This window comes from Thunnus maccoyii, chromosome 3 (genome assembly GCF_910596095.1).
Source record: "Thunnus maccoyii chromosome 3, fThuMac1.1, whole genome shotgun sequence".
In the NCBI taxonomy this organism is placed as follows: Eukaryota; Metazoa; Chordata; class Actinopteri; order Scombriformes; family Scombridae; genus Thunnus; species Thunnus maccoyii.
In genome coordinates, this window is record NC_056535.1 from 25,495,297 (window position 1) to 25,522,039 (window position 26,743).

A 26,743-nucleotide genomic window follows, 5' to 3' on the forward strand; every position below is an offset into this window, starting at 1 on the left:
TGGAATGCAAACAGTCCAACCAACCATCCACCCTGACTCACTGTTACTGGAAGTAGTACTACTTTATCCTCTTTCCACAGTATTTTTAAATTGTGAATCACTGTATTCCCTCAATGCCCATGTATTGCAACACTTCCAGTAAAAAGATGCAGGGTGCATCTGTGATTCACAGAAAACCTCCTGCGCCTCTTTTGTGTTCATGTCAAAGAGCAACAGTGAACACAGCAGGTGTCAGTGTGGTGCAAAGCTTTGGGTCTGTCCTGTAGGTCCTGAGGGCTGCAACTGCTTCAGCCCCAAATGTTTTGATCATAGCCCTGCATATTTCTGGTCCTCAAAACTGGTACTTTAATGTAACAGAGTGGAACTTAACATGGAGTGACAGGGGGAGGGAGGAAATATGGTGCTGCACATAACAAGAGGCATATAGGCCATTTATGTATTATAGGCAGGAAACACAATCCAGCAGTCTGGTTGGAAGAGTTACAAGAGTTTGTAATACTCTATTCTGGAAAGTTATCACCCCCGAAAAGTATGTGGTGAATGGAATCATGTTTGCACCCTCGGTCCATGTGCAAGTCCACATTTGTCCGTGGACGTAGAACACGGACACACACACACATACACACACACACACTTTTTGGCCCCTGCACTTTTGAAACGAATCTGGTGCCTGTGCCCTGACCTTCTTTCTAAGAAGTACGCCAAGCTACTTCTGCTGTAAGTCGTGACAATTAATTAATCACACAGCCTCAAAAGGTAGTTGGCAGATAATAAAAACATAAGTATTTGAACAAACGATCAATGCTATCACTTTTTCATCTCAAACAGCTGTTTTTGAATGACACCAAAAGAAAATACAGAAAGTAGTCCGCTGGAAATCATTGTCGCTGTTGTAGTGAACTGCATAGCATATCATATCATGTCAAATTCACTATGTCAAGTGGTTATATGCTACATTAACTACAGTGACTTGATGGTTTCTGTTCAATTTAAGTCTTTATCAGTTGTAATTTTTGGCCCTTTTGTAAACACTACATTGATAGACTGTCACCTTATATGATGACTGTGTTAGCAAACAGTCCTGTATTTACACATCTAGCAGATACAGAGCAACATTAGCATTCATTTGGAGCTGTCTTGATCCACCTGGCCTATATAAGTGGCCTACAATATTTACCCTCCTTTTATCTCTGTTTTTGTCTCCACCAAATCCTGAGGGAAATATTCATCTAGTTAGTTGCCCATTTGCACTGAACATGCCAATTAGTGCCAAACTACAGCTGAGGCTGAGGGGTTTTTTTTTGTTTGTTTTTTGTTTTTTCGTCATAAACCAAAGTATTGGACAAATTAAAAGTTTGACACAAAGGTCTACATCAAATTAAATGGCAATCCATCCAATAGTTATGGATATATCTCAGTAAAAAAACCCACAAATGCTAACCTCTTGGTAAAGAGAGGGAAGGAAAAGTCAGGGGGTCACCAAAGTCTTTAGGATTCATCCTCTGCAGACCATGAGCGCCTGTGAAAAATGTAATCTTAACTCATCCAATATTTGCTGAGATATTACAGTCTACACCAATTGGACCGACCAACCGACATTGTAAGAGTTTAGAGCCATGCTGCGAGCATGGCTAAACTATTGATCAGTGCAGCCTATGGTTTTTTTTTGGAAAGCTGCTGGAGGCTTGCGGCCCTTGCCCTTATTGCTCCTGTCAGAGTCTGCATTTCCTGTATCTCTATAATGGAGGAGATGAGTACAATGTTATCGTGACTAATATTCATATGGGAATTTCTCTTCAACTAAATTCCTGCTTCTCTCTTTCTCTTAGACGTGGGCTTATTTCTTGGGTCTTGCTGGGCATGATTGTCAGCTCAGCAGGTTTACAGATGGTTTAGAAATGAGTCAGTCTTCTCTGAATACAGTAATCCAATTAAACATTGGTCTTGTGAGATTTCTCTATGCATTTCTCACCAGGCAAGAGGAATGAATGTTTCATAAACCAATACCTCAGTATGTCTGTGGTGTGTTTGCTGTCACTTTAACAGTTATTTTTCATGTGGCCATTTGAATTGTTTTACCTGGATCTATTTTTAATACCCACTCACATTTCCTTTTAATGAATGCTTTGGCTGTGTGAAACTGGCAGCAGTGGTCCTTTAGCATCACAGGCACAGTTTTACCTGGAAAATATGCTGCAGTTAGTTGTGTTCAGCATATAGAGGCTTTTGAGTCCACTAAAATGGGTTATCAGCATCTGGAGCAAACAGCATGATTTGAATCATTATTAATTCATAGGGTGTCTTTATTGTAAGGCCTACAACCTCTGTTTTTATGGCTGCTGCTGTTTCTGCGGTCTGGGCCTGTGGCCAGGACGTGACTCTGTTTCCAGTGTTTTGATCTACCTCTGCAGACTGAAAAAGGCAGCACACTGCATGAGGCCAGAGTGAAACTGAAAATACACACTGTATATTTTGCTCTCTGTCCTCTGGCAAAAGCCTACTGAGGCTGGACTTGTTGCATCATGCCTCAGTGGATAAAGAAGTTTGTTTCCTGTCAGGCCGATACAACTGTTCATGTCAACAAGGTGGTCAAGAAGTAGCATTTGATTTGACGTTAATTCAACTGAACATTTTTGGGCACTTGATTCGGCCTCTCATGATTGGTTACCAAAGTCTGTCAAGTGTGCTTGTTTGATCTCCGCACTCGGTGTTCAGATAACCAGGTTCTTGATTAGTTCAGCTTTTTAAGTGACTTGCTGTAAATTGCTGTGCAAGGGCTTAAATAATTGTTTAATTATTAAAATGTTTGAGCCATAATGTACTTCTGTAGTTATATTTTTTCTTCCGCACAATCTCAGCTCTCACAACAGGTGTTAGGACGTGTACACAGCTGGTAGTTGTATAAATACTGTAAGCGATTTGGTGTGTGTGATTCTATGTGTTTCTGAACACAGTTATTAATAAAAAAAATCATGTTTTACTTCATTTTCTGCCCTTATCAGCATTTTTGTTGCTCTGATGTCAGTAAATCAGCATCAAAGTGGTGAAGCCAACCATGAAATAGTCTTATCTGAGTATTTTCCTGTCTGAGGTTATGTAACAGGCCATTGACATTCAAGACTTTGTGTCTTTCTTCTTTTCATCATGTAGCAGTTTCTTAATTTCAAATATTTATGTCTACTGAGCACCTTGAAGAAGACTCTTGTCGAAACAATTCAGAAGAATTATAGAATGCGCATTATCGATGATCTTCACTGTTTCTTCGGGCTGCGAAATGATACCCTCACAGTTTGTTTTAATATGTGGATCAGAAACTGAACCCATGTTTTTTTTATTGTATTCTAACTATGTGTAATGATATTTAAGTGGGAGTGCTCAAATTAGTGTCTAATTGAAATTCAAAATGTTTTGTTATGATATGGATTTATGAGGATGGTGCTACTGATATGGATATTTAAGAGTAAAAAAATCAGAAATTATATCACTTGATATTTATTTTTTAAACATAAACACAAAACAAACACATACTGTTGACAAAGATCCCTTGAATTTGATTATTAAAGATACACACTGAACACAGCTGAAAAACCAATTTTTTTCTAAACTACCTCAAACATATGTTGGTCTTACAAAAAGAGAGCAAGATATTGTGATTCAAGATGTATTCAATTATCGCTCAAAGAGAGTTGCAAAGAAGAGTCCAAATCCATCCTCTGTCGTTTCTTAGCCAGAGAATTTGAGGCTCTCTTTTCACTATGAGAGAGTTACAGAATACTAAGACATGTGATTGCTTATGTTGAGTCACTTACCTCCCTGAGCTCAATCTAATAATTGGTAAGTTAGCTAGTCTACTTTTATTGCCAACAATTCAACAAGTCCTCAGAATTAATTGACAAAATATGTCATTGGTCCGTGCATTCCAAAATGACACATATAAGCATTTTCTGATCTGACTTGGTTTGGTTTAGGTATAAAAAATGATTTGGTTAGGTCTAGGAAAAGAGTATGGTTTGGGTTAATATTACTACTACCTTAAGCTTAGGTGACCTTCATCATCATGGTTTCAATAATGACCACTGGCTTAAGTGGTCATGGTTTAAAAAAAAAAAGAAAGTGTTCACTCTCAGTTGTAAATGGTAAAAGAACCACCATCTGCTGTGTTTCAGTCAGATGTTTTGTTGACCCATCCATCCACCCTGACCTCATCACTATGCAAACTTTATAATAACATCAACTAATTTCCTCCTTTGCTCCCATTATAATTACTGTGGCCACTAGAGGGCTTCTGTCACTTGAATGTAAGTATGTGGTTTTGGGACGCTTGTATGAACGACTGATCCTGTCATTTTTTTTCTGCTACATAATGGATTTATATTTACATTACGTTCTTGAAGGCATTCTCACTGTATACCAACAACAGTGAGATGAAACAAATGTAACACTAAATGCTCTGCCATCTCTGATTTAGTTGTAAACTTATGTAAACATAAGGACTGCTTTATGAAGTTAAATAATTGCTTTTTTAGATGGGTCTGTCTTTTGCTTTTTTGCAGTTTGCTGTCCTGTTTTAAAATTGGTGTTACCAAGACATTTTGTCTTATATTGAGACTTCAAACATTTTAAAACAAGACTGAATTCTGCCAGTGCTGTGAGCTATATTTTCCCTGGTTTCATAAATGTTCAAGAAATCAGCAATTTTGGTGGACATCAAAATTGCTGCATTGAGAAAATTACTCTATTCCAGGAAATTCTACATAATTTTACCCCCATTGACTGATTCTTTTAAGGATTTAACAATAGACTTATAACACAAAACTGGTGTTCAGATGGAGATTATTTTACATGGTAACTCTTCAATGTCATAAGGACAAATGACAGATCCTGTGCATCATACTTGGCACATAAAGTATTCGATTCTGGTTTGCTGCAGTCAGTGAAGTCTCCTTGTCAGCATTAGAATGAACAGTGTTTTTGATGTGTTCTACTGTTGCGTTTCTATTACTGTATCTTGTGCTTGACTGGCCAGCTGAGGCTGATACACCCAGTCATGCAGCTGACAGTTGGAACAGTGTGTTGTTCTTGATGCCTCCCTACCTGCATGTTAGATCAATTGTTTGATTGCTGTAGAGGCTCAAAGGGACCTGTGGCTTCGTTCTAACCCGCAAGATTAGTTCTGTGATAAGGGCAACAGGAGAGCACTTTACTCAATGACTGGCAACAAGTTTTGGTACAAAAAATAAATGTACAGCGCTGCCCCCAAAAGGTTTAGTCTCTAGTGGAATATCTCAAGGACTTTCTGAGCTGGGACCTGATTTATTTTGAGTCAGGACAAATAACATCCTACTTTTAATGTATGTGTGGCCTATCAGTGAATTTTTGCAGAGATCAGCTTCAAAACGCTGTACACACTAAAAAAAAACACAGTGTCAGATTGACCTTGGATCTTTATTCTAGTTAGTGGTATAATTTTTTAAATTGCATATATCTCATATTCAAAAACAACACATCCACGTATAATCAGTGCTAATCATGCAATCCATTAAGGCGTCTTTATTATTTTATTATGGGTGAATGTGACCGGCAGTCATTGAATTAAATAGATTTTTTTTAATTTTTTTTTTTTTTATCCCTGTTGATTTCACAGATGTGTCTTGCTGCCACCTTTATGTAACAGTTGGGAACAAATTAAAATAACGTGAGACATGTTTGTGAAAACAAAATGCCCACCAAACGCAAAATGCTAATTTACCCACTAACAGATTTTATAAATAAACTCAAGGGAATTTTTTCTCTTTTTTTCTTGCCCGCCTTTTGTCATCATGTCAGCAGACTCTTCATGAAAAACATGATATCAAGTCAAAGAGAGTGCACTGGGCAATGTGGCAGGTAAAATAGGCAAATTGAAAGGAAAATGCATCCGTCAACTCTTTCTATTTGTGTCAGAGGATTCACACATTGCAAAGTCTTATTTATAAATGCCCTATACCCTCATAAAAGTAATGGCAGGTTTATATTTTCTGCTTTTAGATATTCCACACTATTCACCATGAACTAATGTTGTGTAGTTCACAGTGTTTGACACACATTAGTTTTGTAAATGGCATAACCTGCCAGAAACATTATCTTCTGCCAATTATATTTAATTAACACTGCTTGAGTTTAGGTTAATCTTTTGGTTTTAATACAGTCGTTATACCTCACAAACAAGAGCCACATACAGCATGTGTTTCTTATGCACTATTGTGGCACAGGGATGAAACAATAGGACCAAACTGATGTTGTCTAATTATAACCCAGATGACAGTTTTTCTGTTTTAGTTTTAATGTTGTGAACACAAAAGATTTTTAAATACAGTCAATGTAGCTCTTTTGTCTCTTCTGTTTGATTTACATATTGTTATATTTGGTTAATGAATTCCTCCAGTTCATTATAGTACAAATTTCACTTTTATGTAAAGCTGCTAAATATATAATTTGTCACTAAGATGATGTTGGCAACCATTTGAGTCCTCTGTTGGTCTGTTACATCAGCTGTCACAACAAACCCGTCACTTGTAGAGCCCATCTCTGCAGAGAGCAGAGGAGGAAAAATACGCATGAATCAACCCTATCACCTAAGAAGAACATTGATGTTATGCGATTCTGCAAAACCCTGGATTATGTTCAACTTTTTCTTATTCAGTGCCAAAAAATGCTTATTTTGACAGCCTCTGTGTGTATGGCAACTAGTTTCCTACATTCTCTCTATGTGCACACTACTTCTTGCACTGAACTTTTAAGCTGCTCGTTAATCATGACGTGCAAATCTTCCACCCCTCCCCAAACAATGATTGTCCAATCATATCTTAGCAACAGTAACTATACAGCACAAAAGCAAAAAATGTAACAAGTAGATTAAACAGTGTGTTTGTCAGCTCTAACGTAAACTGCAATTGTCATCATGTCCGGCTAACTAGTTACCTACAATGGGCTAGTTATGAGCCCATCATTAAATAACTTTGTTACATTTGTTTGTGAGGTTACAGGTCAGCACATCCACTGTAATATTCCTACACTGTGTGGAAACTGGTACTGGATAATAGTCAGTTTGGGATAATGTTAGCTACTCTGTCCTGCTGTTTGCTGTATTTGACACTCCAGCAACCCCAGTTAACATTGGACAACTAGTTATGAAAGTTCAAGTAATTTTAAGTTGACTCTGGTCATTTGGTCAGTGATGCTCATCTGGATTTGAACCCGTAACTTTGGAACTGCGATAGCTAATTTTAATTTAACTTTACAAGATTAGGGAATATTGCAACAAGAGGCTAGCAAAACAAATGCTGGCAAAATTGTTTTTTTGTTTTGTTTTGTTTTAAAAATTGTAAATACATTATAATATTTATATTATTGAGGTAAATGTGAGATTATAAGTACAGGTTTAATGTTCTTTTAAAGCTGACAAAACAGGCACTCCTCCATTTTCTGTACTATTATATTAAAGCTGATTATCTCTTGTCTGGGTGTACAGCAGATGTTATAGGACAAGGGTAGAACAAGGTTTTCCCCCTCCAGCTCTGTGCAGGTTCTGGGTGCATATTGGCATTTATCAGTAAGGGATTGATGAATATGATTGGAGAGCAGAGTGCTTTGCTTCAGAGTGGTATTGATTGGCTGAAGGTTGGGCCTCATGCCAGTTCTCATTAGTGGTCTCTGTCCTTTCACCTTTCTTTGTCTCTCATCTCTCTCTCTCCTGCTGACGTGGGTGCCGCGTGATTCTAACTGATGACAGTCCTAAGTGCTTTAATAGAAATGTATTGATCACAGGTGTTGTGAGCCATTTACACAGCTGCCTGGATACACACACAGAGCACATAGAGAAAACAGGCATTCTCTCTCTTACATGTATGTGTTACACTTCACGACTCTCACACTTGGTTGCTCCCAGTAATTCCAATACAGAGCTGGTGTGTACAGTGAATTGGGTGACAGGGTGACAGGGTGACCCTGGTGGTTAGACAGACCATTTTACAACCAGAGAATCAGAGGTTCAGTGGTCATCCCACCACTGTCAGGGTGTCCTTGAACAAAGCATTGAGCTACTACCTTCCCCAGAGCTGCAGCTCATGAATGTATGCTCTTATATATGTTTGACTGGAAGAAACAAATATGATTGTGTTTAATAGGTCGAGTGAATTTTGTAAATAATGAATAATTTATAATTAAGACAATTCATAAAAATGGTCATTGACACTTAATTTATTTCCTATTTTTACTGGTCTTACTTTTCATACTTTATTTTTAACATTCCCTTTTCAGAGTATTCACTGCCCTACTCATTAACTCATAATATATATAGTAGTTTGATGTCAAAATCTGAACAACTAAATTGTAATTTTTCCAAGACAAAGAAAAAAAAACCCAACCCAAAATAAAACTTAAATACAACATTGTGCCTATATAACAAAAATCTGATTTTAAATTAATGGGAGAGAAATTATTTTGTAACCTGAGGTTTAAAGTTTATTTTTGTCCTTGGAAACTGCAGATGCAGTCTTACTACAGGATCCAGTTGGTACCTGTTCTGTAGTTTTTGGTCATATCATATGATCCAGTTTGCCCAGTTTCTATGGAAGTGTAGATATTGGATTTTCCCATTTTTCTGAGCACTTTCTGAGCTGTTTTTTTTTCTGCACATCTACAGTGGCTGGAAAGTTAATGTTCAAAGTTCATTTTTGATCTTGGAACCAGCAGTTGAGAAAAATATCAATAATATCAATCTAAATTTAAAAAAACATCTAATTTTCTTACCTTTTAACCCATATCATTCCAATTTTACATCAGCCAAGTTCCATGTTTTTTCAAAATTATCCTTAGTGTTTTGTATTTTATTAGTTCCAAGTTTCCAAAAATTATACTTTCCAAACAGTATTTTTTGTGACTTGCCTCAGTATTGTGATTTTGATATTTCTTAATCTTCATTTATTCAGTTCTATTAAAGGGGACCCATTATGCTTTTTGTTATTTTCAGTCATATATATATATATAATGTTACAATGTTAGATGTTCATGTTAAACATGGCCAACGTGTCATATAATGAGGTCAATGTATGTAGAAGTAATCCCTGTAAGCAAAATCCACTGGCCTCAGACTGCTCTGAACGCTCGGTTTCCAATGTTTTTTTCTACTTTCAGCCTGAGCTGATGGGCTCATGATGGATGTCTTTACATAGTCATTTGCTCCGTGCACAGCAAGCAAGTTCACTGCTCCACTAACATTTTTCCATTACACAGCAGGGCAAAGTAAAATAAGTTGTTTACCTGTTGGAGGTGTGCTGGTCATCTGCAGCTCTTCATCAAACATCATCATCACTCCTTGCATTATTACTAATTGATCCGCTGGACAAAGAACGTCAGATATCTCTGTATGTAACTGTTTCAACTGGTTTTTAGTGCCACTAATGAAGCTCTACTTATTCGGTAATAAAAGTCTCCCATTATTTAGTCATTTAAAAGCTTTTAATTTGAGGCAGTAAAGCAAGAAATGTTGGGTTTGCATCAGTGGCAACTTAACATGGCTCTGATACAGCTGCCCCTCGGCAGGCTTCTGGTAAGCTGGCCAATCAGAACAGAGTGGGAAGGGGGCCTTAAAGAGACAGGAGCTAAGACTGCCTGTTAGAGACAGAGGCTGAACTGAAGGGCTGCATAAAGGGCCAGTAGATGAAAAATAAGTTTTTAAAACTATGAATCATGCAAAGCCACTCTAGTGGAGTCCACAAATAAATATATAGCACTGGAAAAGAGCATAATAGGTCCCCTTTAAGCTTCAGTCTCTGCTTGCATTGTCTTTCAGACCTAGTATATAGTAACAACAGCTGCAGTCACACAGTTCATGGTTGTTTCCTCTCATATGGATCGTTACCAGATCGGGCTGACCACCACGCCCTGCTCCCTGACCTCTCATCCTGTCCACACTGCATGGTGGTTTTGGGTCCAGCCTCAAAGTCAGTGACCTTGGCCAGCAGTTCCAGTTTTAATCAGCAGTTCTCTCCACACGGGCAGCCCCAACCAGCCGTTTCCTGCACCTTAATGAGTTGAGAGTCCCAGGCCAGACCCAGCTGCGGCTCGTACTATAGCTTTCTTTCCTCCTTTTCATACCATAGCCAAGTGGGCATAGATACATCAGACCTACATTCAGTGAAGCACATCACTGTGCAAGTTTAGCAGACAAGTCTGAGGTTTTTTTTTAAAGGTTTTGAGTGTGACATCTGTTACTTGACACTGTCTTTTTTTAAGTTTAATTTGATTATAATGGAGGAGTAATATTTTCTTATTGCATTGCAGTCTTGATTTGTGATTTGTAATGCTACCTAGTTAAAATTGAGAAGTGCTTCTAGACACTGACAGCAAATGCATGTCATTTGTTTTCCCTTTTAATCGGGTGATTTACAATGATTGTCTTTGCTCATTGCACCCAGTGATTGCCTATATTGTCCACATCTATCTTTTAAACAAAGTTTGAATATTCTATCCAAGCTGTTCCAACTTTTGAAATTAACTTTGACCAAGGGGCGTGCTGGTGGCTTAAAGATAATCACATCAAGGGCAAGGAGCCTGACCTGTTTTTGCATCAGTAGGTTTCTGCTTGGTGAAAAGCACTCAATCGGCAATTGTTGTCTTGCCTTTTGTGTGAATGTGAATAACACCTTATTGATTGGAGGCAAAATGTTTTTAATGTTGTAGATGAGATTTCTGGATTGCCAGCTAATGGGAAGATGGAAGCTCACTGCAATCTATTTTCAAGTCAAGTTCCAAATTGAAAATCTTTACAGGCATAATTAAGGCTTATCTGAAAGGCATGTCAAAACTTTTCAAATGCTTTTTTTATTTTTTTCTCACCCATCCAATCCTGATTGTTAAGTGTAAATACACAAACATGCTTAGAATGGTGATGAGTCTATGCAGAAAAGTAATGAATATAAAACAGAGAGCAGTATTGATGTTTGATCCAACTTAATGGCAGTGAAAACAGTGTCCGAGTAATTGATATTGTAATATTCTTTCATGTAAAGAAGCAGTTTCATGATGTTAATCAAGCCATTTTCTAGAAGTATGTGTGTTTTTGATGTTATATAAGTACATTATCCATATCCCAGTGGAGAAATTCTCTTTTCGTCCTCTGGTTGGGGTGCAGGGTCACTGGATTAGCTCAAGGATATGCCGACATGTGGGGCTACACTGGGGTTCAAAGCCGCGGTCCTCCACCTGGGGGGATGACCTGGATTTCAAGTAGCCATTGTGTTATGGTGTTTGAAGCAAGACTATGCTGAGAAATTACTCAAATGCCCTCGTAGGACTCTTGTAATACCAAATGGAGGCATGGAGGCACACCACTGAGTAAATCTTGTTCGACCTTCTGTAGCGCTAGTTTTACGGTATATACTGGATTAAAGTTTTACCACCTACTTTTGCGAGCATCACAATAGACAAAACAGGAATCTCTCTTCCTCTAAGATGCATCTATATTGAACATTTTCGAAGCACTGTGTACTCTATACTGTGTGTGCAGAGTGCGTGCATAATGACTGGTTGGTGGGGAAGGCTCCCGTATATTGAACATTCAAAGCATGAACATTGGAGATTCATACGAGGCATGAGTGGTGTAGTACTGTAGATTAATTTATGAGATGGTTGACAGTAGACCTCACCCATTTCAAACCAATCCTTTGCACTTTGTTTAAGGTCACAGATGTTAGGATTTTGTATGTTTGTAGTATTTATTTCTTACAAAGATTTTACAAGCCATTGTGTGGGATTATTTTATTTCAAAGTCTCTGGCTGACACTGTCTAGTGACAGTGATAGTGATCCCATGAAAAGACCAAAACCAACAGTAAATGGATCCTGTTAACAAGTATTGTCTATGTAACCAAAGCCTGATACAGTATAGTTTATTCTTCTATACCATAGACTCCCAATGTTGTCTAAAACTTAAAATCACAGAAATTAACCAAATCATTGCACTCAGTGACATGTTCCTTTATTATTATGAACATGGGCAATGTAGTTCAGTTTGAGTCAATCCCATATACATCGTTCTGGTGCTAATATTTAATAATGTGTATTAATCCACAGCTGAAAATAGTTCCTGGCAAATGCACCATTTACTTTTTGGTATGTTTTGGTAATGTTTGCTAAAAACTACAGTGCCCAGCTGTTTTAGAAAATGATTTACCCTTTTAAAAATATTAAACTATTTATATTTAAGAGCTTTTAAATATTTACTGCCTTAGAGCTGTTGCAGAGCTGTGTGCCACAAACATGGTGGGAAAGCCAAAATGTATTGAGATACTTGCTGATACATCTTCATTTTATTTTTTTTTCATGGATGTTGTACAATATAAACAACATAAAAATAACACTAACATTAACACCTAACACAAAATAAGAAAAGCTGTATACATAAAAGTCTTAAACAATATGAACTAACCACATACATGCTGAGTTATTTCTTGCTATAATGTTGCAGTGAGAAATATCAAGAAGAACAAAATTACCTTTATGCATTCTCACCGTTGTGTATGTTTGTGCTTCCAGTTCATGTGAAAGCGGGAACCTGCGAGGTAATTGCTGCACACCGATGCTGCAACAAGAACAAGATCGAAGAGCGATCCCAGACTGTCAAATGCTCCTGCTTCCCTGGACAGGTGGCAGGAACAACAAGAGCGGCTCCATCTTGTGTAGACGGTATGCCAGGCTTCTCATTACAGTTTTGGTAATGATTTGAGACCAACTTCTGATTAGGGTAGAAATGCAGTATGGTGTAAAACTGTCACACCTGTCACTGTGCCTCTGGTGCTCATTTCAGTGATTATGTGGGTATGAGAGGTTTATTGTATGAAAGAAAAAAAAATACAGTGTTGAGATTTTCATGATCCTGCTGAAGTGTATTACAAAGCCTTTATCTTCAAAATCAAAACACCCAGCAGTTCATTCATTCATCCCTTTGTCTGTTGTTGAGGCGGTATCAGTTCAGCAGAGTAGACAGAAGGCCAGGTCATTTAATATCATGTCAAAAGTGGCCTCTGTTACAGGTGAATTGATCCCCAACTCCTGTTTTCACTCTAATGGCTCTGACAGGGGCTTCCTCGATTTTGACAGTTTTCTTTTCACTTTAAAAATGTCAAGGGAAGCTGTTTCTCCCCTGTAGGCCTCCTCAGAGGCACTTAAGACCTTGACACGCCAACCTCTGCTGCTCGTGTTATTACCCCTCTCACATACAAACATTCACCCACCTCCCTGCACGCACCTGCTCACAACACTCACCGGCTTGACATTGACCCACGCCCTGTAATTCAGCCCTGAAAACACACCGGGGCAGGACTGACGGGTCTCCACTGTCAGCCAGAGATCAAAAGACACTCTCTTCAATCACTGTGATGTGTATAGAAACCGAAAGCGCTTGTTGTTGCTTCAGCCAGGGCAGATCCAGGCTACACTTTCAAACAGCATGTTGTTAATTGCCTCCAGTAGCCTTTTTATGATTTTCTTTCTTCTCTCACAGCATCCATAGTTGCACAGAAGTGGTGGTGCCAGATGCATCCCTGCATGGATGGGGAAGAGTGTAAAGTGCTGCCAGACCTCAAAGGATGGAGCTGCAGTACAGGAAACAAAGTTAAGACAACAAAGGTTGGTTTCATTCATGCACGTATATCTATATTTGTGGGCAGATAGCAGATATTCTTAAACAACTGTGCTTAAAAGTAGTAGATTCCTTAGAGTGTTTACATCCAACAAAATAGACTGCAAGAGTCAGGCCCTCGGATAACAAAACATGACCCTATAATAATGGAGGAGTGCTTGAAGTTTTTGAAAAAGAAAGAAACAAAAGGCTAAAGAGCGCGCTGGAGAAGTTGCTTTTTACTTGAGAGCACAGAAGAGTAGGAGGCAGCAGGAGAGGAAGATGTGACTCACGGGAGAGTCAGTGAAGTGTTTCTTGAAGGAATCGGCTTACAACAGGAGGAAGGGGTGAATAAGGTTCAACTATCTATTTAACTACATCTCATTGTATTGTGCAAGCCTAACCAGAGTCAGTTTATTGTATTTTATTTAAGCTGCTACTTTAGCAGACCCAAATCAAGTCATCTGCAATCTTGGATCCCATCAGCTAATTGTTGTGGTGGGAACAAGCAGTACTGTGCATTATTGTTAAAGGCAAATAATTCTCCTCAAAATACAGAGATAATGGTATATTTTTAAGGTGTTTTAGGTTTAGTAAATATTTTGGTTAATATGTCTCTCCTTTATTCTCCATGGTAAATGTTTACCCTCATATCTTCTAGACATTTTGTCAATGATACTTATGCCTGGACCACACAGACAGCGTTGCTGCTTTGGCACTGCTACTGCCAGCCCTATCGTTCTACATACTGTAGAATTTGACTTTGATCATGGCCATCAATAATAGAATGTTTCATATAATTTCATTATAAATTTCATTTATTTTAGTATAGACAGAAAAAGGCTAAGAAGTGCGTGCTCCATTGTATCAAATAAAAAATAATATGTGAGGTGAAAGCGGCTTTCTTTCTGACGGGAATGATGGAGTCTGGTTGGGTCTACTTTTGTGTCAGTCACATACCCTCCTCGCACAAGGCAGGTTTTTCTTATTGATTATATTGATTATTCCACCAACTACACCCCCGTTGTCACCACTACAAGTGAAGAGAATCCCTCCAGACAACATCAAGTTCCCCAAATGAGCCAAACACACTCCGACAAACAAACTTTCAAACTAACTGTCAGGAGAGAAACTGACAACAAATAAGGAAAATAACACCAGATTTTCATCTGGAAGCAGGTAAAACAACAGGCAGGAGTCCTGGTTTGAACTAATATTAATCAACAGAAAGTGAGCAGGTGTCAAGAAAAGAAGCTCTGTGTGTCACCGACTCTCTGCGCTGGAGTTCCCGCCAGAGAGCCTCCCTGCCCCAGCATGCACCATGTAGGCTGACCTGCAGTGGTGATACTTGATATTTTTTTTCATGTCTGTGACATATTCTACAGATATAGACATTAAAACCACAGTGAAAGGTGTAATGTTGCTGGTATGACGTCAATATGACTGTCAACAGATCATTTTCACTGTCTATCTTTGCTGAGAACTGCGTGTTACGCAGAAAAAGTAGATGTGATGCCGAATCCCTAGATGGTGCGCTGCTGAAGGCACGTATGAGATGCACTGCTCACGTGGGCTGTGTGGCTGCCGTAAACTGTTAACATGGGCTCTGAAATGAAAAGCATGAGGTTCGACGATGCACATGCCTTGCTCACACAGGCTGTGTGTCCCAGGCGTTAGTGTAATAGTGTAATATTGTCGCTTTCTTAGAGGGTGAATGCATCTGTTTAAGGAATAGTTTGACATTTTGGGCAACATGCTTATTCACTGTCTTGCTGAGAGTTAGATGAGAAGATTGATGCCACTCTCAGTCACAAGAGTGGTATCAATCTTTTCATCTAACTGGCCAAGAAAGCGAGTAAGTTTATTTCTAAAAAAAGGAGTGATGGGGTGAAAACAAAGGTTCACTGCCAGAATTAAACATTGTGGTTATGTGGCATGTGTCTTAACCAGTAGGTGCCAATTCAGTCAAAGTTCATGAATTATCACTATTTTCCATTATGACAAGACATTCATTAAGATAGTTTTATTAAACTTTCATTACGTAGTTTTAGACTGGCACACCATGCAATTTTTAGGGCAATTAAACTGTAATTTCACTTATTTGATTGACAGGTGATTAGCACTTAAAAATACACTGCCTGATTGATGCCTATTCCGTGATAGCAGTGTTTTCATCAATAAACATTAATACTTTCAAGGTTTTCATGACGAGCTGAGATCTTGGCTTGTTTTAATATAGAGCCCAACTACTAAACAGAATATTTAGTGTCAAAATTATTCATGAATATACATGATGTGCCACATTAATATATGCAACAAGACATTTGTCTTGTCTCTGCATGGACCTACTGTATAATTTCAGAAAAAATCTGAATTACAGGGTTGAAAGAACATGTGTCAGATTTATTCTCTTGAAAATAATAAGACCAAAAATACAATTTATGCTGATAACAAAAAACATGTACATAAATAGATAAAATAAATATAGAAAGTAGAAAAGTAGAAAGAGAGTAGAAAGTAGAACGAAATTTTATCATAACACTCACAGTTGGTGGTTTAGGTGAGAAATGAGATACACTATGATTTCACACAGCACATGACAGCTATGTAAATAGAAAATTAATTATCACTTCTGTAATAAACAGTGTGATTGTACACCAGTGACTTCATGGTACAAATTGGAAGGCGCAGCCTCTAGGGAGTGACATAAGAGAACATTGTAGGTGACTGTGCAGAATTTCAGCTCACGTCTCCATCTTGTCTTCATGGTTTAAATGTTAAGGGTAAGAAGGAGCAGGCTTGAGTTGAGCCCTGCCTTTAAAAAGTCAGCGCAGGCTTGCATATGACTTCAAAAGTGCCAGCAAGAAGCAAAACAAAGGCAAGAGAAGGCAGGAGAAAGACAAACAACAAACAATAATCCCTCCAGGAAGCCAAATCGTTGAGTGGGATGTGCCGAGGCAGGGCAGGAGGGCTCAGGCTGTAGCACTTCCAGAGATTAATAGAGGTTATCTGGACGTGTGTTTTGGGTTTTAGGGTGTGGTAGACCTGAAGTGGATGGTAGGTGAGGGGGGACCTCAGTGGGCCCTTAGCCATCCATCACGGCCCAGTGTTTGACTCACCAAACGCCTGTAGTTGAGCTGCCTCTTCCATTATTCATGGCTACAGGAGGCCTGGATGAAGCAGAGCTTTTTATTTTAGCTGGGTTAATAATTCATGCCCTCTCACACAGCCACAGGAAAGCAGAAACAGAGACAGAGACAAGTAAGGGTCCAGGTGGCTAGTAGAACCCGTCAGAACCTCAACTCTTTTTTGATTTGGGAGTCAGCAGGGCCCCTCAATGCTCATGGCCCTGCTGCCTCCCGCAGAGAGCCAGCAAGGGATGGCTTGCGAATGCTCGAGGCCTCTGAGCTCGAGCTTCTAGGGCAGTTAACATCAGTCTGAGCCCTGGCACATTTGGTGGCCTAGGCAAGCTTCAACCCAAACCCTAACCCTAAGCCTAACCCCCCCCCAAAAATTACATAGATAAATAAATTAATAATTAAACAACAATGGTTCTAAAGACACAAACATGCCTTTCATTTATTACAGTTTTTACTAAAACAAATCTAATTACAATTACAATATATGACTAAAATAAGTGAAATCAAAATCAACAACATAATGAAGACATGCAAAACTCACAATAGGGAGTCATAAATAGATAATATAGAATTTAAGTATAAATATAATTTAAATAGAACTTTAAATAGAACAGAAATGTGCCGATTGTTTGGAAACATACAAAGTACACGCAAAAGATTCATGAATAATATCCACCACTCCACTCGCTCAGCTCTGAGCCTTTGTTTGACGTGAGTAGTTGTAAAGAAGGCTATCCTGACATTATGTAATCAATGTTGCATATTGTGCAAACTCTACAACAAGAAAATTCCATCATTGTTTACTTGTTTTGTTATGAGCTGTTTATATGGCATGGTATAGTGCATACACTGTAGCCTCTTTTAAATTATAAACAGGAAATTATGTCTAGAGCTGCATCAGTGGTCTGGGCAGGCACCACGAAGAGCTCCTGTGCATTCGATAGGGGCACTGGGAGCATGTTAACCAAAGCTAGACTGCAGCTATAGCTAGGATCCCACCTGATTCGGAGGCTCTGCTGAGGATTGAGATCAGGTTCACAAGTGTGGCGTTGGTGTAGTGGCTGTTTTTGTGATGTTTCTTGATTTTGTTCTTTGAACAATAATTTGGAATTTCTGGGAAAAGTGACACCACTGCTTTAAAATTATTTGAAAAAAATGAAAAAGGTCTTAGAATGGGCTATGTTAATGATCCTATGTTAGAGACTATTTGAGCAGGTCTTAAATAGTCTCTAACGTAGCATTTGAGCTACAATTGTACATTTATTTTTTAATACAATATGACACTTGTTGACAGTTAAAATGCAACAAGTCCATCAAATTAAATGACCAAATACATCATTTGACCATTTGCACTCTAGAACAACACATAGCAGTATTTTCTAATCTTGTGCCCCTGTCGGCAGTAATCGGCAGGACAACATCATCTGTCTGTCCTTTTCAAAACTGTTTCTAATTACTATTTAAAAATAATGTTTTATGATGTTACAATGCTGTGGTTAAGGTCTGGTTAGGTTTAGGCACAAAAACCACTTTTTTTAGGGAAAGATCATGTTTTGGGTTAAAATGACAACTTTGTTAAGGTTATTGATTGGTGTGGCATAAAGTTACTACGGCAACCTTTGTTGTCATGACAACAGTAATAGGTAAGAGGAAACAAACAGCGGTCTCCTGTTGCAAAGACTGTTGGGTTATAACCCCCCACCACCCCACCTCCTCCAAATGAGGAAAACTGTCAACATATACGTCATCTTATCATCATCATAATTACTACGGCTGCCAGATGGCATATGACACTCAAAAATAACTTTATGTCATTTTTGGGCGAATGCCACTACGATCTATTGTGTTGTTTTTCTCGAGATGACATTTTATATGGCAAAGCTGAAAGCAAGTACTTAATTATTTTTTAAATATTAAAGGTCTTCAGTTGTAATTCTTGCCTGCCTTGTGCTATTTTTTTGTTCTATGTTCTGTGGTTTTACCAGGTCAAAACATGAGACTTGAATATTTTTTATTTCAATCTCAAGTGAAGTCTTTAGGGAATCAAGTTCAAGTCAAATTTTAAGTCATTATTCTTTGACATAAGTCTGACTCAAATTGAAGTCTGCATAAGATATAGTGTATTAATTTCTTTAATTTCAAAAATATCAAAAGATGGATGTGAGATTATGTTTTCTCAGAATACATAATGACACATAGTGTGGATGTAAAAAAAATGCTTGCCTTGTACTGCATACCCCATACAATACTATAAATCCTCTCTTCCTTGATGTCCAGTGGTGACATTGTTGATAAAAAATGATGGTGTCATTTCACCTCATGATGAAGTCACATCAATAAGTCAGACGCCATTACACCCTGCAGGCCCCTTCTCGGACAACTCCAGTTGCTACCTCTTTCTCTGCATGTCGGGCAGCAGCTAGTTTTATAGTCCTGCTGGTAATGTCAGGAATTATAACTCCTGCAGCTCCTGCTTTTCACTTCCTATCAATCAGAGGACACAACGGCAAAAGAACCACAGAGCCTTTCCACTTGACAGGTGCTATGACGCTCATAAAGAATGTGTTAAGGGTTGGTGATGGAAAGCTATCTGAGGTGGATTTCATCTCAGGACAAAATGAAAATATGCCCTAAATAAGTATACTACACCACATCTGTGTAAAGGATATGTGTTCTAGTCTTAATACACTGTATACTGAGTAGCAACTTGAAATCAATTATTTTTCTGTATTATTGTCTGTTTTTATTTCTTCATTTTTCACCCCAATTTGGTATACCGAATTCCCCTGCACTGGGGTCCTTGTCACTGTTACATAACATGTAGACATTCACTCTTTCTTCCTAGATCCCAACCTAATAGTAGGGCCAATAATGCCTCAGCCAACCAGTAGGAGGCTCTAGTGCCATGACAAGGACATGATCCCTCACTGACTTCCCACCCACAAACACAAAACGCCAATTGTTGCAGTTCAAGGTTCATTCTTGACCTTGGAAACTGGAGCTGACTAAACTATTTCACCTCAAGATACATGTAGCTATTCTGGACCTTTTAACCACAGAGTGACCAGATGAGAATGGGTGAAATTCAGGACAAGGGAGTTGGGGTGAGCGTGGCCTCCAGTACATTACATTCAGTGTCAATGAACAGTAAAACACATGAAAGTCAAAACTCAAAATTTATTACTTTTGTTCATGATGTCAACTGTCTGTCATAAGGAAAAAGAAACACAATGATAGTGTTGTATGTAACAATGTGTAAATTATTATCCATTACATGAAATTTATTTTATTTTATTCATTTCATCAATAAGGTGCCTATCACATCTGTCTGCATGGCATGCATGTCACATCACTACTTCTCTGTGGCTGCCTGCAGCTACACTTCCCCTGTTCTCAAGACTGCAACTCCTGTTTTACTCAGAAAAAAAGAATAAATTCAGAACAGGATTACAAGAAGGCTAATATATATTTCAAAAATAACTACATATTGTTTCTAGAATAGCAATAGTAATGTTCACCTCAGAAAATCACTATATAAGCTCAATAATACCTCACTGGAAACAAATCTAGTATTCCTGAGTTCAGTTGACTCACAGTGTTAATACTAGTTCACTTAAATTTTACAGCAGTCACTCACATGTTCATGTTGAAAAAACTGAACCAGTGACTGAAATGGGTGGCTTAATTTTAAATGTCAGAAGGATTCATAATATTAATAACAAAACATCAGACTCTAATGGATAAAATAGAGAGATAGATGGATTGGCTCAGAGGATGATATGAAGCGCAGTGTGTCCTGACTGACTGTTTACAAGACGCATTAACCATTATGCACAGGTGACAGGTATGTTACAGTCATTTTAAATGTCTGCTATAGGAGCTTACAAACACATTTTTTTTTTTTTAGATATTTTTATCATAAATCCCTCCCACAGTGGCGGCTGCACTCTCTGTCACCTGCTTTAAAACAGGTCGAATGACATCAACAATCTGTTATTTATGATAACCTAATAAGTGCAACAGACAAGTGAAAACAAACAACATTAATACTCTTAAATATTTTACAAAAACAAACAGGACATTTAAAAAACAAAACAAAACTAAAAGCAGGAATTATAGCCTATAATCTAAGTGATTTGATCAGAATATTTTCACAGATTCAGAGTAAAAACAACTATGGAGCTACCAGGTTAATTCATGTAGAGTAAACTGATAATTTAATGAAAGGGTTCTCATTTGAATTTAGAGTCTTTTACATTTTCTTCTGTTATATCATTCATTATTTATGACAATTTGGCAGCACCACAAAAGACATAATACGTTTAGTGTAGAATTTTTCAATATTACTGTATCACCAAGTCAGGTCTCCTCAGCATTTTTGCCTTCAAGTCTCAAGTTAAGTTGAGTCTCACAGCATACAGACAGCTTTCATTTTAGCTTGTTCATATTATCTATTATTATTATCTTAATGATTCATTTTCGCGATAAACAGGACAGGATTTGGGACATCTGGTCATCCTATTTGATTGTATCACATAGTCTTCAACAGTGGACTTTAGACATGAAATTGCCATGAAGCTGTAGATGTGCAAAGCACCTCCAGGACTTTTCATCCATGTAGACTTTGAAGTTCAGATCTGAGATTGAGATAAAAAAAACTGAGTTCATTCCTGACCTTGGAGACCGCAGTGGACAAAACAATCTCATATCAAGTTTCATTTATTAGCACTTATTAAATGGACCTTGTTGGTACATGCAACCAAAGTGAATTGAATCCTGGTCCATACAGTCTGTTTTAATAGACTAATACAGTATCATTCAATGCAGCATTTCCATTTTGACCATTGACATTTCTGTTTTTATTGAGAGAATGGAGCAAAGATAAACTGTTTCCATCATGCTCTCATATTCACTCATTTTTCTTTTAAAGTGAACGCGATAAAGACATCCACCAACCCCAATCTGGACTACCATTGTCAAAACTTGGTACTATAATGTACCAAACAGGAAAGCACAATAAGGGCATACATACATACAGACACATGCCATAAACAATACAATATTATGGGTAAAAGCAAAAATAGTAGATATAAAGGAGGAAGTTGCATGTAAGGGAACCAAGTTTAGGCACATTCACTTTTTTCACTTTAGGTTTTTGTGAAGACTGGTTCTCCTATAGTTTAAAATGACACCCTGATACATCCTGCCCATTCTTAAAACCAATGTCAACCAACTAATTTGACTAAAAAGCACCTCAAATAGCTCCTGAGTTACTGAATTGTTTGAAATACATTACACATTACACATTTTCAGGAGTGGTTTAAAAAATAAACACATAACTTTAGTTGCTTCATTGTACGTTTAATTTTATCCCTACAAACAAGCTGATGTCACTTAAATTGAACAAAGCTGTGTGTGTTAGCTTCTATTTATCTACCTTTTATTGTCAAAAACATCATGTGAATAAAACTGAGTTCAGAGGCTGAAAGATGCTGTGAGACGTTTAGTCGATGGCCAGTCTGAAAAGAGGAGCTAAGTCATTCTATTGATGATTGATTTGTTTTTTATAGCCCATTAAGACATTGCTGGGGGCTGACATTCAGCATGCAATTTGTGATTTTAGAGCAAGAGTGATATAATGTGAGTGTCTAAAAGGTTCAAACAAGACCCATGCATTAAAAACTGTGAATATTCAGAGGTGCTTTCATTGCTTTGATGAGTATGGGATACACACATATGTGCTTCAGTAGCTCTCCATCAAAGGTGGGGTCTTAGTTTGTTTGTCAATGGGTCTTTGAACCTACAGCTGACCAGTCAAGTGTGGTCTTCCATCCTGAAGCAGCTTAAGCATCAAACACCGAGGAGCTGCCTTCTGTTCTCCTGATTCCCCCTTTGTGTGTTTATTCACCGATAACCCTCACAGTGACACCCACAACACCACAGCATGCTAATCGCTTTGATAAGGTTTCACTGCACTGCATGGTTTTGTTTCTGCTACCATCTAAGTTTTTTATTTTTTACTCCGTTAATTTTATGTCTTATCTCCTCCACTTCACTATGAGGGGAAATTAAAAGGCATTCTTATTTGTAGGTCTTATAATAATGATGCAGAGTAAGGGTCTCTGGCACAACTTCACCTACTTCCAAGGTGCAAGGAGAAGGGGAGGAAGTCTTTTAACTTTTAAAAATTTTTCTTTTTACCTTTTTTCATACCGAACTTTAATTAAATGTTTGTAATGTGTTTTATAATGACCCTGATGAAGGCCACAAGCTGAAACGCGTCAGTCAACTAATAAAGTTGTTCTTCATACTACAAGTGTTGCTGGAGTTCTCATCTCTCATTTCTCTAGGTCTTATAATGAGAAAGAAAGAAAAAGAAAACTTAGCTCAGAACATTGGTAAGGATAGAAATCATATACATGTACCGTACATATATAACAATTATCAGTACATCAATAATCAGCAGTGCTAATAAATGCATTTTGGATTAATTTTTGCACTACTTTTGCAGCAGATCTAAAATGTGTGCTCCCTGTAGAAATATTTGGGCCCCATCACTAAAAACATTGGTCTCTGATAATGTTGTGACAAAATAATGTGACCTAACTTAATTTATGAATGTATGTCTACAGCCAGCTGCTGCAACAGTAGAAAGACATTTTCATATTCTCTCTCACACCCATGATTCCCGAGGATTGTCACATGGAAGTGAAAATTAAATTGTGCCTCCCCACACAGCAAGTTGCTTTTTTTTCCCTGCAGCACTAAGCAGCAGAAAAATCACACTTCCTCAAAATATTAAAATTGTATTGGTCAGAAAACTGATTGTATGCAGTAAAACCCTTTATTGGTTCAACTGGTGAGACCCTGCCAACTGCTAATTGAATGACAATAATGTGCAAATATTCACACAGAAACACCTGTGTTTGTATGTGTGTGTGTGTCGGTGTGTGTTTAATATTGCCTCCTACATCAGAAGGCAAGTCAAAAAGTTACTTGTGTTCTACTTTTAAAGGGCAAACCAACAAAGAACAACATTCACGTACGGGAGTATTTTTAGAGTTATGCTTAAAATGAGAGTAGTACAAACTGCATCTTTCATTCTTTTAGATTAATATTCATGAAAATGTCTGAGAATACTTATGCCAGCAGTATGCCATCATGAATAATAATATTCCCCCTGTTTGCATGGAAATCATTGAGCATGATGTACATCGCATTATGTCTGACTTCTAGCTGCTGACTGTCTTCTCACTTTTGCTGTATTAACATCACAGATGTCTGATTTATAAACATACCAGCTGGGAATTTGCACACCTTGAACCTGTCACACAGTTGACATATAGACTTTTGTTAGATGCAAAGCTAAAAAATAATAGTTTGGTTTCATGAAGTAGAGCTGAAGTGATTAGTCAATGTTAAATAGCTGGTAGATGAAAACAAGCATCAACAGCCACACTAGTGGCTCTTAAAGTCTGTAATTAAGCAGAGCAGTGCTTTGAGCAAAATGCTAATTCAGCATGCTATGCTAACATGATGATTATCAAGTATAATGTTTACGTTTAAGTTTTTGTCATGTTGACTGCATAAGTTTATTTTATGTATTTAATGTTTATTTGTATAGGGACAAATAAAGCATGAACTGATACCACATACCGCAGCATTTATAGCCTGAGCTAGTTTGCAATGCTTGTCTTTAGACAGGCCTTTAAAATACATAAAACACAAGAAAATACATACAAAATAGCACAAGATGCAAACAGTTTACAAACAATGATACAATAAAATAAAATGATAAGCAACAGGTCACTCATGACTACACTACTGATCCCTCTTTAAAAACTGTTTCAGTTTGAGTTTAAAATGATCCCAGTCATGATCCATGTAGAGTTCTATGGGTAAAAAGTTCCACATGTTGATCCTCCAGACAAAAAAAATCCATCTGTTCAAGTGTGAGGATTGACAAAAGAACACCTTACAATTCCCAGCAGACGCACCACCAGGTTGCTGTAGTGGAGGTACCACTAGGTCACTGAGCATGTGGGCAGCCTGGTTATCTAGGCTTTTATAGATGAGTGTAAGATAAGTAAATTTAATAAAATGATCAAAACTTAACATGGCAGTTAGTGTGATAACATTTGCTAATTAGCATTAAACACAAGTACAGCTGAGGCTGATTGGAATGTTATTAGTTTTGTGATCATAAATCAAAGTATTGGAAAAATTAAGGAGGGAAGGAGGAAAAGTTAAGTGACATAAATGACTGTTCCAAAGTTTGTGATTATCCATTTCACTCAAAACCACAAAAGTCAACCTCATGGTGACCCTAGAGGAAATGTGAGGGCAACATCCTCTGGGAGTCATGAATGTCAGCTGTTCATTTCATGGTAATCCACATAGTAGATGTTGAGATATTTCATAGGATAAGTGAAAAATTTGACCTGCTGGTGGTGCCAGATGTAAAGTCAGGGGATCACCAACGTCATGGAGATTCATCGTCTGGGGAACATGAATTTCTGTTTCAAATTTCATGGCAATCGATCAGATAGTTGTTGAGAAATTTCAGTTTGGATCAGTGGTGGATCAACCGACATTGCCATTCCTACACCAACACTTTTGATAAATAGTGCAATGATGAATAGTCGTGTGAATGTGAATATTTGAGTCGCTACACTTGTATCAACTGGAATAAGTAAAGAGGATGTAATTATTTCCCTCCTCTCCCAGTGGTTTCTGTCATTCTGCATGTCAGATAGCACTGGTTTTGAGTGTATTACTATTACAATTTGTCATCATTAATGAGTCAAATCCATTTTTATCCTCAGCATCCATTCATGTCACTGACAATGTTTTCCTGACTCTTTTTTTTTCTTCTCTTTCCTTTTCTTTCTAGGTCACACGATAGTCGTCTGTTTCCAGGATACCCTTGTTTGGAACCAGACGTTGTTTCTTTGACCAACAACCGTAGGACATTTGGATATCATGTGTTTTGAGGATTGGTGGAAACCAGGGACCAATAAGGACAATAATCACAGACATTCCACTGAACGAATGGAGGAAAAGGAGCAGGAAGCATCATATAAGACTACATATCCGAAAAGATTCCTGACTTTAGATCCAGCATCAACAGTAGTTGTCTCTGAACTCTACTGCCCACCAAATCTCTCTTTGTATTATAGTTTTATTCCTATGGACTAGAAGACTCAACCATGAAGATATTTATTGACTTAAGAGACTGTGGATTCCACCTGAAAAAATATTCTTAGAACAAAACCATGTGATGTGAAATTTTTGTGTTATTTTCTTGCCAGAAAGCGCCCCAGAACTCTCGATGCATATCTGTGTTAAAGATCTAGTGAGATCATAAGCATTTTCATTCCTTTTAGCCTTATGGAGCCAATATCTTCTGTTTCTTGTTTTTTTGATTTGAAACTATTGAGTGTTTGGCTTTCTTAAGTTTGTTAGGACGTCGAGTCTTCTTTTCAAAGACTTGATGTGTCAAAAAAAATTATGCCACAACAATAAAACCCTGAAAAAAATGTAATGATGGTTGACTTCAAGTCACCAAGGGTCAACACAGCTGAGTTCTGCCAAAATGTTTTAATGGTATCTGTTGTTTTCAAAGCCTGGTGACTACCATTGATGACAAATGTCAGTATTATATCAATAAATCTAACTCAATGGATGTCACTGTCTGGAGAAATTTGGGTTTTTTTGACAGTTAATGCAATTTGTATATCAGGCCATAATGCTGTATAGGCAGGAGCTGTTTGGGCTCAAAATTTGCAGTTCAAGCAAATAATTTGACAAAAAAAAAGAAGAGGGAGGGAGAGAGCTCACAGTTAATCAAGGTTGCGCTCATGATGGAACTGAAATGTGAAAATCAGCAAATGCAGAAATAGGCCACGTTGAAAAATACAAAAGGGAAAATCTCACTGCACTGT

General features: G+C 37.8%; 1 protein-coding gene across 2 annotated transcripts in view; it reads left to right on the forward strand.

Annotated features, from left to right (window-relative positions):
- Positions 1–26,469, forward strand: part of tafa3a (TAFA chemokine like family member 3a) — a 110,822-nt gene extending 84,353 nt beyond the window's left edge. For both annotated transcript variants that reach the window (XM_042407076.1, XM_042407075.1), the window contains 3 exons: positions 12,576–12,725; positions 13,543–13,667; positions 25,693–26,469. In XM_042407076.1, coding sequence (XP_042263010.1) covers positions 12,576–12,725; positions 13,543–13,667; positions 25,693–25,704 — 287 coding nt within the window. In that variant the 3' untranslated portion in view covers positions 25,705–26,469. The remainder of the gene's footprint in view (positions 1–12,575; positions 12,726–13,542; positions 13,668–25,692) is intronic.
- Positions 26,470–26,743: the final 274 nt, after the last annotated feature.